We start from the raw sequence: 12,435 nt of genomic DNA, 5'->3' as shown, positions 1-12,435 counted from the left end.
ATGTGTGTCGCAACAAACGCTTGTGTGTTTCCTGTGACACACTGCTGTTAATGGTGAAAGCCCTTGATTCATGTGGGCCCATAAATTACAGTATAAACACCTCCAACACACACACACACACACACACACACACAAATGCATTCACGCACACTGGAATGTTTATCTGACCATAAACACGTCCTTTCAAGCAAACACCATTCATCAGTATCACCCCAATGCTTTACAGTCTCTGATCTTGTGTCTAAATCACTCGAGCAGAAGCAGCCCCTTCGCACTGTTCCAGGCCCTGTACGCCAGACCCAGAGCCAAACCTTTAGTGATGCGGCAGATGCCATAAAGCTGTTTTCAGACCAGTGTGAAAGATGCACTCTCATCCATGACTTGTACTCTCTGAATCTACCCCCACAGACGCTGTACCGCTACGTGCTGGAGGACGTCTATGAGTTCCCCACGCTGGAGAAGGACCTGAAGGAATTCCAGAAGCTTCTGCGTCGGAGACAGTGAGTCATGCGAGCGTGCGGCGGCGGCGGTGGTTACATCCATGCACGTATTACCACCTCGGATTTATTTCGAGAACAGCTAGTGTGACATGTTTTAGCAAGGCGTGCTTATTGATTGAAACTGACTTTATGACGTGCTCCCCTGCTCGAGGGTAATGTGTACATGCTGAAGCTCAGACGCGCTCAGCAGGAGAAGGCTGTGTTTAGAGAGACACACAGTGGGTGATCCTGCAATCCTCTTGTGTGGGGTTCTGTCTATAGCACACTGAACGTCTACATGCTGTCCTTCAGTGGACAAGGTGAAACATGGAGGTGAAGTCTTTGTGTGTGCAGCGGAGAAGTGGTTGGAGTGGGTCTGTGGTGCACAGCATTGAGCAGTCATCATTGGTCAGGGGGCAATGAGTGCAGGATGGGGACGCTTACACCATGAACAGCAGCTCTGTGTCCATTACGGGTTTGGTTGGAACACAGGAACTCCATTTGATAGACACAGAGAACTGGGGCTTGCACGTTTACAATGGCTGCCTTTATGTGGCCAATAGAAACAAAAGACGATTGGATGCATAGCAGTAGACCCGGCTGTTTATTGGCTGCTGGAACCCAAAACAAAGGAATACATTTGGCCTTTAGGAGATGAAGGTGTGTTTTTATTGGGTCCCTGAACACAGAAGCGCACTTGTTGTGGAGGCCTGATTTGGGGAGGCCTACAGTGACAGCTAATGACCACTGCTGTTATAAAGGAATGACCTTCCGCGCAGACGCTGGTGCTGTGAAAAGCATGTCTACAGAGCAGGCGGGGGAGGGGTCATCCATCTTTATCAGTTTCCTGTGGCTGGTACTGATACAGAGGGTTCTGTCTCTCTCTCTCTCTCTCTCTCTCTCTCTCTCTCTCTCTCTGTCTCTCTCTCTCGAGTGTCAGGAAGAGAGACACAAAAAAGAGTGAAGAGTTGCACGGTGAGACAGAGTCTGGCATGAAGAAAACAGCAGGGAGACAAATCGGGCAGGGGCCGAGGGAGTCTGCGTGCTGGGTTGGGGGTGTGTGTGTGTAGAGGGGGGGACGTCCCAGCATCCTCAGGCGGCAGCAGGCAGCAGGCGGGCGTGAGCCTCCGCTCGTCCGAGATGTCGCAGCGGAGAGGACAGCGCCGCGTCTGTCGCGTCCCGGCTGTCTCCTTCTCAGCTCGCCGCCGGACCTGCAAGAGCTTTGTTTGTTTCGCGTTCCTTCAGCGTGTGCACCCATAACCAGTCTCTCCTTTCTCCTCTTCTCCTCCCAGCACCGTGGACGAATACTCCCCCCACCAAAAGGTAAGCAGCGGGAGAATCATACCAGAAATTAAAGTCTGGAGTGGGAACAGTGTGTGTGCAGTGCGACCCATGAAGGCCAATGGGATTGTGTGCTTGTTGACCTTTTTTTGCATGCATAGACATAGGATGGAAAAATCTAGTATGACAGTGGCTTTCATTCATGTTGGCGCTGTGTTGGCCTCTTCGAGTGTGTGTGTTTGACATTGGGGTGTCGGGGGAGGGGGTTCCGGAGATTTCTGTGACCGGGGCTGGACGAGTGTGCCTGTCTCACTGTGACATGCTGTTTCGTCCCAGAGCAAAGCCCTTTTCCAGCAACTGAGCCTCAAGGAGAACGGAGTCCAGCAGCGCGGAGCGCAGGCCGACATCCGGGAAGGTGAGGGACCGCAGCCCACCAGCCGCCTACAGCATGCATACGGGAACACACGACGGAGGCCGTTTTGAATTAGAGGAAAGGGCCAGAATGACAATCGCAAAATTCCCAACGACGATCCGCCTGCGGCGGGAACTTACATCCAGACAGAAAGACGAACGAATACAGGCAGTGTCGACCGCACACTGTAGATGTTCGTTCCGCACGGAGGACTTCCGTGCGTAGTCGCACTTGGTAGGATGAGCTCGACGTGCCGTCGAAGGCGCTACGTAGCCTGAGGGGCATTTAGCCACAGCTAGGCGCTCCTATTTTTGCCTCGGTTTGGATTTTGTGCCAGCCGATCAGGTAAAGTTTAGTTAAAGGGCGCCGAAGGCAGGAGCTATTTACGCATGCACACTAGAGGCTGTGTGGAATGTTTTATGTATGAATGGCTAATTAAGTTAGAAGGCAGCCTGGTTTCAGGTGCTGCACTGCTGGGACCTGTGTAATTACTCACTTAACTTTGGTGCTGTTCTGTTGTTGCTGTTCAGCGATGCAGCCTAAACTGTTTTACACTACATCGCTTCTCGTATCTTCTTTCTCCCACCCTCTGCCCTGTCAATGCCCCCCCCCAAACACACTCTCTCTCTCTCTCTCTCTCTCTCTCTCTCTCTCTCTCTCTCTCTCTCTCTCTCTCTCTCTCTCTCTCTCTCTCTCTCTCTCTCTCTCTCTCTCTCTCTCTCTGTCTGCTTCAGTGATGTGTCGCGTATATGTGAGTTCAGACTCCTATCTCAGCATGAGGGTGAGGTCTACGGTGGTGGCCCAGGACCTCCTACACACTGTGGCCCAAAGAATGGACAAGCTTGAAGAGGACATGGTACTGGTGGCCCAGACATATAGTGGAGGTTAGCTCTGAGGACACACACACACACACACACACCTTTTAATATGTTCAAATAAATAACAGACCCAGAAGCGGACCTCAGGTGTTTGTTGAATGTCATGTCCTTTTGTTTGTTTAGAGAAACGTCTCCTTCAGCCTCATGACTCCATTTTCTCTGAGTCACTGGCTCTCCCTGGCAGACTGATAGCCTGCTGGAAAGACCTGAGTGAGGTCCTGGTACGTTAACACGCTTCAACTTGCACAACAGCTATGCTGAAAAACTTCACCCGCTTCACCCAGAGAAGCTCATGCTAAATGACCCCACCTATCAGACAGACAATATTGTGAACAAGTCCACATGCGTAGGTGATGTATCAAATCTTAAAATTTGAATACTGACCTAGAATCAGTTCACCCCCCTCGATGTCTTAACCTGTACATGCACACGGCCAGTGGCTCACTGCTCCCAGATCTGTTCTGCTGTCTTACCGCTGTCTCCCACCCACCCCCTCCAGCCTCCCCTGACCGACTGTGCAGAGCTGTTGCAGCGGCCTGCGCGCCTCCTGGCCATTAACACATGGGACATGGCCGTTGCACTCACCGCCCTCGACTGGAGCCTCTTCAACTCTGTGCATGAGGTAGGGCTCACACACACACACACACACACACACACACACACACCCTCATTCTTGTGTGACACCACTCTCTCACATCACAGCAAGAGCTGGTGTATTACACGTTCAGCCGCCAGGCGAGCAGTGGCCACACGGTGGCGCTGGAGCAGCTCCTGCAGCGCTGTAATGAGGTCCAGCAGTGGGTCATGTCCGAGGTGCTTCTCTGTGCCTCGCTCGGCAAGCGCGTACAGCTGCTCAAGAAATTCATCAAGATCGCTGCCCAGTAAGTTACTGCAAAAGCTAAAAGATCCGCATCCTCTCCAAGTATATTAGTTCTTGGCAGGCGGGCAATGAATTCTGGGAAGGGGGGCTCAGCATGGCCAGTTGGTGTTATGTAAACATGGTTTTGCTAACTAGTCACAGGCTTTTATTCCTCTTTAACCTCAGCCCTGGCTTGGATTCAGGAGTGTTCCTGCTATAGCACTGAGCCTGTGGAGGTTAAAGCCTGTTTTCATATATATGTGTGTGTGTGTGTGTGTGTGTGTGTGTTTTCCGACTGTAGCTGTAAAGCACAGAGGAATCTCAACTCCTCCTTTGCCATCATAATGGGCCTGAACACAGCAGCCGTGAGCCGCCTCAACCAGACGTGGGAGGTAAGGGATGGGTTTACGTCTGGATGCTACACGTCTGGTCATTTCTGCAGCTCAGCTAACAGCATTCTCCGCTCGGCTTCCTTACAGAAAGTTCCTGGGAAATTCAAGAAGCTTTTCTCTGAGCTCGAGTTATTAACGGTGAGTCTCGGCTATGTCGGGTTTAACCGCCGAGTTACCTGGACCCGGTGGCGCTGTAGTGGACGGACGTGGACAGATTGTCGTGACCGTCTGGGTTCTTTTCTAGGACCCCTCTCTGAACCACAAGGCCTACAGAGATGCCTTCAGGAAGATGAAGTCCCCTAAAATCCCCTTCATGCCCCTCCTACTCAAAGGTAACGCTTCATATTCCCACACACACACACAGCTGAAGGCAGACTGGTATTTGATCTGAGAGTTAATACTCATGCACAAGTCTTATACAGAAGAAAAAAACAAAGCAAAAAAACCCCAACAAAGAGTAATTTGTGGTTTATGGAACCAATATGTTTTCTTTTCAGACATCACTTTCATTCATGAGGGAAACAAAACATTTCACGATAATCTCGTCAACTTTGAGAAACTGGTGAGTCAAGTCATCATCGTGAACCCAAGTACGGCTGTGCTGAAAATGAGTTTCGGTGGAGAAACCTTAATTTGTTCCGGAGAGCGAGCTCTTAACGGCAGCTCCGTGCTACCTCAGAGAGGGCAATATCCGTTTCCCCCTCAGGGACTGCTTTGTTGTGGGGGACGTGGGCTTTTCCTGGAGCAGCGTGGTTCATGGTGGTGTCATCGGGGTTGGACAATTCCTTCATTTTCCTTTTTGTTTCTTCCCCAGCATATGATTGCAGACACCGTCCGCCTCTTACGCCACTGTCAGACAGATCAAACAGGTGTGTTAACGCTTTTCCTTGCTGTCTCACACTGAACGAGTCTCTTTTGTTCCTTGAAAAGATTTGCTCCTGAATCTTTCTAGCAAAAACCAGCCACAGAGGTGCACAGTTATTTTAAATGTAAAACAGCTGCAGCATTCATTTGAAGTATCTTTTGAAGCATATCTATTGGTCTGGAAATATTCCGTGTAAGTCAGATCACGTGTGATTTCCGCCCCCTCCCCATTTTCTCAGGAAACGACATTGCCCAAAGTGACAGCACAGACGTGAGAGCCAGCGTGCAATATCTTCACATTATCGACAATCAGCAGACTCTTTTTGAGCTGTCCCACAGACTGGAGCCCAGGGCGTAACAGTGCCACCTGCTGGACATTCGCTGCAATACAGCAGCGTCGCTATCGAAACAGCTCACGGTCATACCATCATTTTGTGCTGCAATATTCTTTATAACCACAGAGAACAGCCAGATTCTGTCAGGAGAAACACATAATCCAGCACTGACTGAATGAACACTGTTTATTTCAGATATTGGTTTTTTGTGGGGTTTTTTTTTTTTTTGGATCAACCTCCGGGAGACGGGTAGAACCCCTTCACGGCCAAAACGCCGGACTGAGTCCACTTCACATTCCTAACCTGTCTGGTTGTGTTCCTATGATGTTTATAATGGTTTATATGCTGTCTATATTTAATCAGTATTTCCTTGTACAGTGGGTGAACAGTGGGTGAACACCTTCCGAAATCTACCCACAGAACACACGAGAACCACATGAAGTCTTTCAGTATAGTTTTGTTGTTGTTTTATCAGTGTTATCCACCATTCCTTTAATCCGGTAGCTCCACTACGGAGCATAACTTGCTGTTATTTGTGTGCATGTAACATGCATTCACAGGTTCGCTGTCTTCAGACGGGCGACGCGACTCGGAATGAGGCGCGGGTGCCAACAGGAGAGGCTGCAGTACGTGTCGTGCGGGAGGACCCGAGTAGCTAAACGCACGCGTCACACATACTTATGTAATTAGGCTATAAATATCGTCGGTCGTTGTGTTTTTCTTTGAACACCTGTAAAGGAAGGCTTGCTCCGGTTGAAGGACAGGGTTTTGTCCCTTTCCTCCTTAACATAGCAGTATTATTTTATACATGCTTGTTTTTTGTTTTGTTTTGTTTTGTTTTTCACTCTGTGCAATGCTCGAGGATCCGGGTGCCGTTGTGACTGGAGTGCAGTGTTCATTTCTCACGAGCTGTCAGAGAAATGACACAAGCATGTCCAGCTTTGGTTCTCTGACTCCACAGAGAGGTGCCACTGGGTGGATCTCGCTGTCACCGCACCTCACACTCGTCGGACACTATTTCAATCCGAAGGGGGGAAAGGGAGACGTTGCCTGCATGCACACAGCATTTGCACTTACGGCTTTGTACAATAACGTGTAAGTTTACGTGGCGTCTGCGCACATATGCTTCCATGCCAAACACTATCATGGGTGACTGGTGCAATATCACGTACAGTAACCGTGTGTGAGCGAACTTTGCAGCTACTGGAACCCCATCTGCTAAGACATGCGCTCTCATGCACAGACCTTCACAAACTCTTACAAATACTGTTTCCTCTACGACGTCCCTCTTTGATAATCACGTTATTTCTGTCATTTTTTCATGCTCTCGGTTTTATGAATGTGGCTGGCTAAAGTCGAAACCTCAGCGTAGACGCACTGCCATGGCCACTTGCAGTATTTTGTGAAGCTAAACTTTATCTTCTAAACTTTTTCTTCTCCTCTGCCAGCATCAGTGACAAAGTTTTGTACATTTCTAACTGACATTAGAAGACTGTGGCATTTATGTTATTAGAAATTTTATGACATTGGAAGATTGAGGCATTATTATTTATTATTTAGGTTTACTATTTACGTTTTACACGAAGAAGCATTATACTGCGGAATGTTATGTGTGTCGTGTCCGAATTACATCGCTGTGGAGATGAAACTATCACGCAAGTCATCGAGCCTTATAAGACGAAGTGTAATCTTTGATATGCTAATCCGTAATGTTTTGCAGTGACCGAGTCGGAAAAAGGTCGTGGCAAAATTGTCACTTGTCTTGTGAAGTTATGACAGGAGTTCTTCTAGATGGGTGGGCTATTTTGTTTGCGTTTTGTTGCTGTTAAATTCTGCTTTTTTCACAACATGTTCAGCTGGCTTGCATGTGGCAAAGAAACCCACCTATAAGAATCAATAAGTTCATTGTAATTTGCAAATGTAAATATAAACATACTCTCTATTATTTATGTTTCAAAACAAGAAATGCAAAGCAATATGTTTACCTTCTGTGCAGTTTTTCCTTTGTTGCTATAGAAATCACACAACTTTTCTATAATATGCATTTTTACAAGAAATAAGTGAAATAAAACATTTAATGTAATATTATTCAGTCCTTTGTGTTCGTCCCTGATTTTCTGTATATTTCGTATGTTTTTTTAAAATGTATGTCTATCAAAGTTAAAGGAGCAATAAGTCATTTTTACCCCCAAAACAATACAAACAATAATTATAAAAGTGATTATTATTTTTATTTTTTCTATGAAGTGCAGCTTACATGAGACAAAGAATCAAATTTCTTTTTATTTCCTGAATGAACCAGTTTATGCTCCATGGCACAAGTACCCCATATGGAAGCGGCCATGTTTAAAATAGATTTAGTACAGAATCTTTGAAACATCCAGGCCACTATGTGTCAGTATAATGGCGATTTTAGAATCACTGGAAATATGTCTTAGTGGCTGTGTCTACTACATACTACTTGCAGGCTGATTGGGCCCCAAATGCAGTATACGACCAAAATACATTTTTCCAGTACGAGAAAGATTACATTCCATTATGGTCAAGCATTCCAGTATGTGACCAGAGCCATCGTCACGGTGTAATGCATCCCATCATGCAACAGTGGTAGAAAATCTTTCACAAGTGGCTTCGCGTTTGTTACATACTGGATACTATACTGGACACTACTATGGGGACCAGTATTCAGTATACAGTATATACTGAGTGTAGTATGTAGTACAGCGTATGTAATAGGTTATTTCAAACATAGCCATTGCTTCTTTATGTAATAGTCTGCGGTTAGCTACCTGCATGATTAGTCATTTCTGGAGTGATACTGACTTCTGCTGACCTTTGGTCATGTCTGCACATGGATCTTGGCGTCCCCAAATAAGAATGACTTTTCTGTATGTCTGAAGAAGACCATAGATCACATCATACTTCATATATATTTCAGATTTTAAGGTAAAATCATAGACTGGCTACAGGGAGATGATGGGAGACCATGTAAATTGGACAGAACCATGACTGGTCACCCAAATGAATTTTCTATTTGCTATCATTCATTAGATATTATAAGGGTTTTATCACCCCTGTGCTGACTGACTGAAACATTAACAAAAGCAGGTATTCTCGCCCCTGTTAGTTTAGAGACTCTCAGGTTCTTGGTCAGAGTCCTCGTAGTGGTGTAAAAAGTCAAGGTTTTTGTTTTTGTTCTCAGGCATAAATTGAAGCAACGTACCTAAGACTTTAAGTGTAATAAAGTGGTTTTGAAGTTTTCTTTAAATTTTCCCAGATATTGCTTGTGGCCATCATAAGACCAAATACAATTGAAGCACCTTGTTTTCTGTTAGTAGACAAACAATATGCCAATTCATGCAAAGATGTAAAAATATTGAGACAAACTGAACCCCTGGAGGTACAGCCGTTTATATAATCAAAGTAAAAGCCAGATGTATTTATGTAGCGCTTTCAACAGATGTTGTGCAAAGCAGCTTTACAAATGTTCAAGTCCATGGTGAGCAAGCCAAGGGTGACAGTGGCAAGGAAAAACTCCCTAGAGCACGAGGAAGAAACCTGGAGAGGAGCTGGGGGGGGGAACAGTCACCACAATATTGACATTATAGACAATAACGAGCAGAATAAAGTTTCATGCTTTTCCCCTACTATACTCCGCATATGAAGAGCTTCATAATCAGCTGATGTGTTGAATCGGGGATGTTAATAGACCAAAGGTTGTTATAAAGGCAATGTTAGCGTATTGCTAAGTATTACCTTAAGTTTCTCTTTGAGTTTTTAAACTGTGTGACGAAGTCGGGTCAAAACCAGCTGCTGCATTACCACCTGTGCAGCCTGCATTCTCACATGGCTGAAAAATCTTACAGATCTGAAAAAACTCCTTCCCTCGCTCTCTCTAATGACAGCAGCAGCCAAGGTCGTTAATGAATTATGTTGCTAACAAGCTTCGTTTCAGATAGCCCAGGGTTAATTAATTCCCAGTTTCTCTTTAAACGCATGCTCAGCTCTTATAGTCGACATCCTCTGGCAGAATCCTCAGCCGTCACCCGTATACTGAGCCACAGTGCCTCACATGGGTTGTGTCCTCGCGTGGGCTGTTTCCTCGCACCGGCTGTTTCCTTGCTTGGGCTGTGTGGATCACACGACTCCGACAGTGGGACGGAAACGCAGCAAGGAGTTGGGATCAGACCGGCACATCTTTACTGAAGCCACTGGTTTATAGGGGGTATGCATTCATGGAGCCGCACATTTACGTAGAGGCTGACAGCAGAGAGGCTGACTTCATCAACACTTCTGCTTCTTGCGCACTGAAGGATCAATCAATTCACTAAAGATGGAGGTCAATGTGACGGCACCACTGGCCATGAAGGGCCCTTGGAGCCTGCTCTCGGCGATCCCACTGGTCTGCTACGTCGCCCTAGTACTGCTAGGCATTCTGGGAAACGCGGGCGTGATCGGCGTGGTGGGCGAGAGCATTCTGCGCCCGCAAAAGGGGCGTCGCATCTCTGACATGATCCTGGTCAACATGGCCTTCTCCAACCTGATGGTGTCCATGGTGAGGAACCTGCTGCTAATGCTGACGGATCTCGGGTTGGAGGTATGGGCTGATGGACCAAGGAGGAGGGGGGAGGGTGTTTGAGGAGAACGCGGCTGAACTGGGTGTTTGGTGTAGGGAGGTGCTGCACAATACATGTCAGAAAGGACCAGAGAGGAACAACTTACAGAATCCTCTCATCTTACTGGGACACATATTGTATCCTCTCCATTTCAGTATCTTTGCAATTGCATATCAGTGAGGTTGGAAGAATGTTTCAATGAATGCTACATAAAAGCAGTTAAATAAAAATAAATGAGTAAATGACTTGCTAGGAATTCTTTACATCCTGTTTGATGTTTGACATAGTGAGTTGACCAACATAGGTACAAAACAAAAAAAAACCCCAAAAAACAGTGAAATGTGTGGAAAAATAGCATTACCATTATAAGAAAGTTAATCAGGTAGATTTGTGCTACTTTCACACAGCACTCATAAAAATGCATAACATATAAAAATTAATATTTTGTATTTATCAATTTAAATTTCTCTTCATCTTCTCTTGTTTAAGATGGTACCTTCTAAGACCTGGTGTCAGATCCTAATGGGCATATGGGTGTGGCTACGGTGTGCGAACGTTTGGTCGACGTTCTTTGTCAGCGTGTTCCATTTTCAGACGCTGAGGCGCGTGGCTCCGCCCACTACTAGTCTAAGTGGGTCCCAGGGGCTCCCCAGGTCTCTGCTGATAGGCTTTGGGGGAATCTGGACCTTCAGTCTCATATATTCACTCCCTGCCTTTGTGTACTCCACTAAAGGAGCCACGAACGCTACTGAGGTGAGCCTTACAGGCATCGATCCAACACACATTAAGATCGACTGTGGCTTAAGATTCATGCTTAGACTACTATTCTCCCCACAAATTCATATCCTGGCACACTCTGTTATTTTGTAAATATGGTAGCAAAATCACTTTCCTTTGGAATTGCTTCTACCAGTTTGTATTAATCAGATTACAGTTGAGCATAAAATGACCTACTGACCTAATGACCAGCACATATAACAGTAATGATGATAATATTAACTAATAATACTGAGCACTGGAATAATGCCGAATGACTGATGATCGCTTGATCCTTGTTGTTTTTCTCTTTGCTGCCCTACAGACCTTAATGTTAGTGAGCAGCACAACCCGCCCGTTACTGGGCTGTCTGTGGGACTTCCCCTCCACCTCTAGTGGCCTGGTCTTTGCCACCACCTCCATGGTGATCCACGAGATCGTCCCCATCGTCCTCATGAGTGGCACCAACCTGAGCTCACTGTTCATACTGTACACCCACGGGAACAAGCGCCACCTCACGCATAAGGGTCAGGGCACGCCTGCCATGCACAGGGTTCCCGCAGAGAGGCGAGCCGCCAAGGTCAGGACATTTAGCCATATAAGCATCAGGACATTTAGCCATATAAGCATCAGGACATTTAGTTCTAGTTCTAGTTCTCAGTGCCATGTGATCTAAACCTGAGACCTCTGCCTGGAAGACTGACGTTTAGACTTAAATACTAGAAATACTTTACTCACTCTACCTAAATGTATGTCCTGGTACATGACACTATTGCACGGGATCCCCATTAATATAGTTGATAAGGTAATATATGATGAGATGTATTGGAAATTTATATAGATAAAATGAAGATTACATTTCTAACAGAATATGTAATGAGTAGGCAAAGATATCTTTTTGGAAACTGTTTTCTGCTCAGTAGAGGCTTTCTGCCTTCAGTTTAAACTTAACTCCACATTCTCATAGCTTTTGTTTTCCTTCCGCAGGTGATTCTCGCCCTCATCGTTTTGTTCATCAGCTCCTGGGGTGCCAGTGTCGTCTCTGTAAACTACTTTAACTACAACCGTGGGCCGTCCTCCACTTACATGCTGGTCATTGCTCGCTTTTCCAACAGTGCCTTCATCGCAGTGTCTCCCGTTATACTGGCTGTAGGGCATCGGAGACTCCGCGTTGTCATCAGATATGTCCTCACATGTAAACATAGTTAATGTCTACCAGCTGGAGTCTTATGTTATTGACCTGTGTACATAGCTTATAAACCTTACTTATCTTAAGACCATTTCTAGTGTTCCTATATTTTGCCACTATATAATAAAAACATCACACTAGCTGTGCTGGGACTGTGTAATAGCTATTCAAGGACAAAATGTGTATTCATAACACAACACTGTTAAACATTAAAAGTTAAAAGTGTCAATTCTGTTACATTTTTAAAAGACAACAACCAGTTATACATTGCACTTGTCAGCAGTGTTATAGTAGTGATCTATGAAAATTTGTAAAATAATTCTTTCAAATATTTTTGACGTACTAAAATAAAAATACTTGCTCTCAAACTTTTT

The 12,435-nt window shown here is 45.8% G+C and overlaps 2 protein-coding genes across 7 annotated transcripts in view; both read left to right on the top strand.

The window, feature by feature from the left end:
• The window catches only part of rapgef5a (Rap guanine nucleotide exchange factor (GEF) 5a), a 45,404-nt gene extending 38,800 nt beyond the window's left edge, over positions 1-6,604 (top strand). For all 6 annotated transcript variants that reach the window (XM_035525403.1, XM_035525402.1, XM_035525401.1 and 3 more), the window contains 13 exons: positions 409-500; positions 1,772-1,802; positions 2,097-2,175; positions 2,907-3,056; positions 3,174-3,271; positions 3,550-3,672; positions 3,753-3,931; positions 4,211-4,301; positions 4,389-4,439; positions 4,546-4,633; positions 4,799-4,863; positions 5,116-5,170; positions 5,405-6,604. In XM_035525403.1, coding sequence (XP_035381296.1) covers positions 409-500; positions 1,772-1,802; positions 2,097-2,175; positions 2,907-3,056; positions 3,174-3,271; positions 3,550-3,672; positions 3,753-3,931; positions 4,211-4,301; positions 4,389-4,439; positions 4,546-4,633; positions 4,799-4,863; positions 5,116-5,170; positions 5,405-5,523 — 1,221 coding nt within the window. In that variant the 3' untranslated portion in view covers positions 5,524-6,604. The remainder of the gene's footprint in view (positions 1-408; positions 501-1,771; positions 1,803-2,096; positions 2,176-2,906; positions 3,057-3,173; positions 3,272-3,549; positions 3,673-3,752; positions 3,932-4,210; positions 4,302-4,388; positions 4,440-4,545; positions 4,634-4,798; positions 4,864-5,115; positions 5,171-5,404) is intronic.
• Positions 6,605-9,833: 3,229 nt separating this feature from the next.
• On the top strand, positions 9,834-12,081 carry LOC113572055 (olfactory receptor class A-like protein 4). Its single transcript, XM_027001309.2, has 4 exons — positions 9,834-10,097; positions 10,606-10,869; positions 11,198-11,452; positions 11,860-12,081. The coding sequence occupies exons 1-4, from the start codon at positions 9,834-9,836 to the stop codon at positions 12,079-12,081; spliced, it is 1,005 nt and encodes a 334-aa protein (XP_026857110.2).
• The last annotated feature ends 354 nt before the right edge of the window (positions 12,082-12,435 follow it).

Source organism: Electrophorus electricus, chromosome 4 (genome assembly GCF_013358815.1).
Source record: "Electrophorus electricus isolate fEleEle1 chromosome 4, fEleEle1.pri, whole genome shotgun sequence".
NCBI lineage: Eukaryota > Metazoa > Chordata > Actinopteri > Gymnotiformes > Gymnotidae > Electrophorus > Electrophorus electricus.
The sequence above is the reverse complement of the archived record's forward strand: the minus strand, read 5'-3'. Positions and strand labels throughout refer to the sequence as shown.

Coding starts and splice junctions, on each gene's coding strand:
- LOC113572055 (XM_027001309.2), top strand. CDS start 9,834: ATGGAGGTCAATGTGACGGCACCACTGGCCATGAAGGGCCCTTGGAGC. Junction 10,098..10,605: donor TGACGGATCTCGGGTTGGAG/GTATGGGCTGAT, acceptor CTCTTGTTTAAG/ATGGTACCTTCTAAGACCTG. Junction 10,870..11,197: donor GAGCCACGAACGCTACTGAG/GTGAGCCTTACA, acceptor GCTGCCCTACAG/ACCTTAATGTTAGTGAGCAG.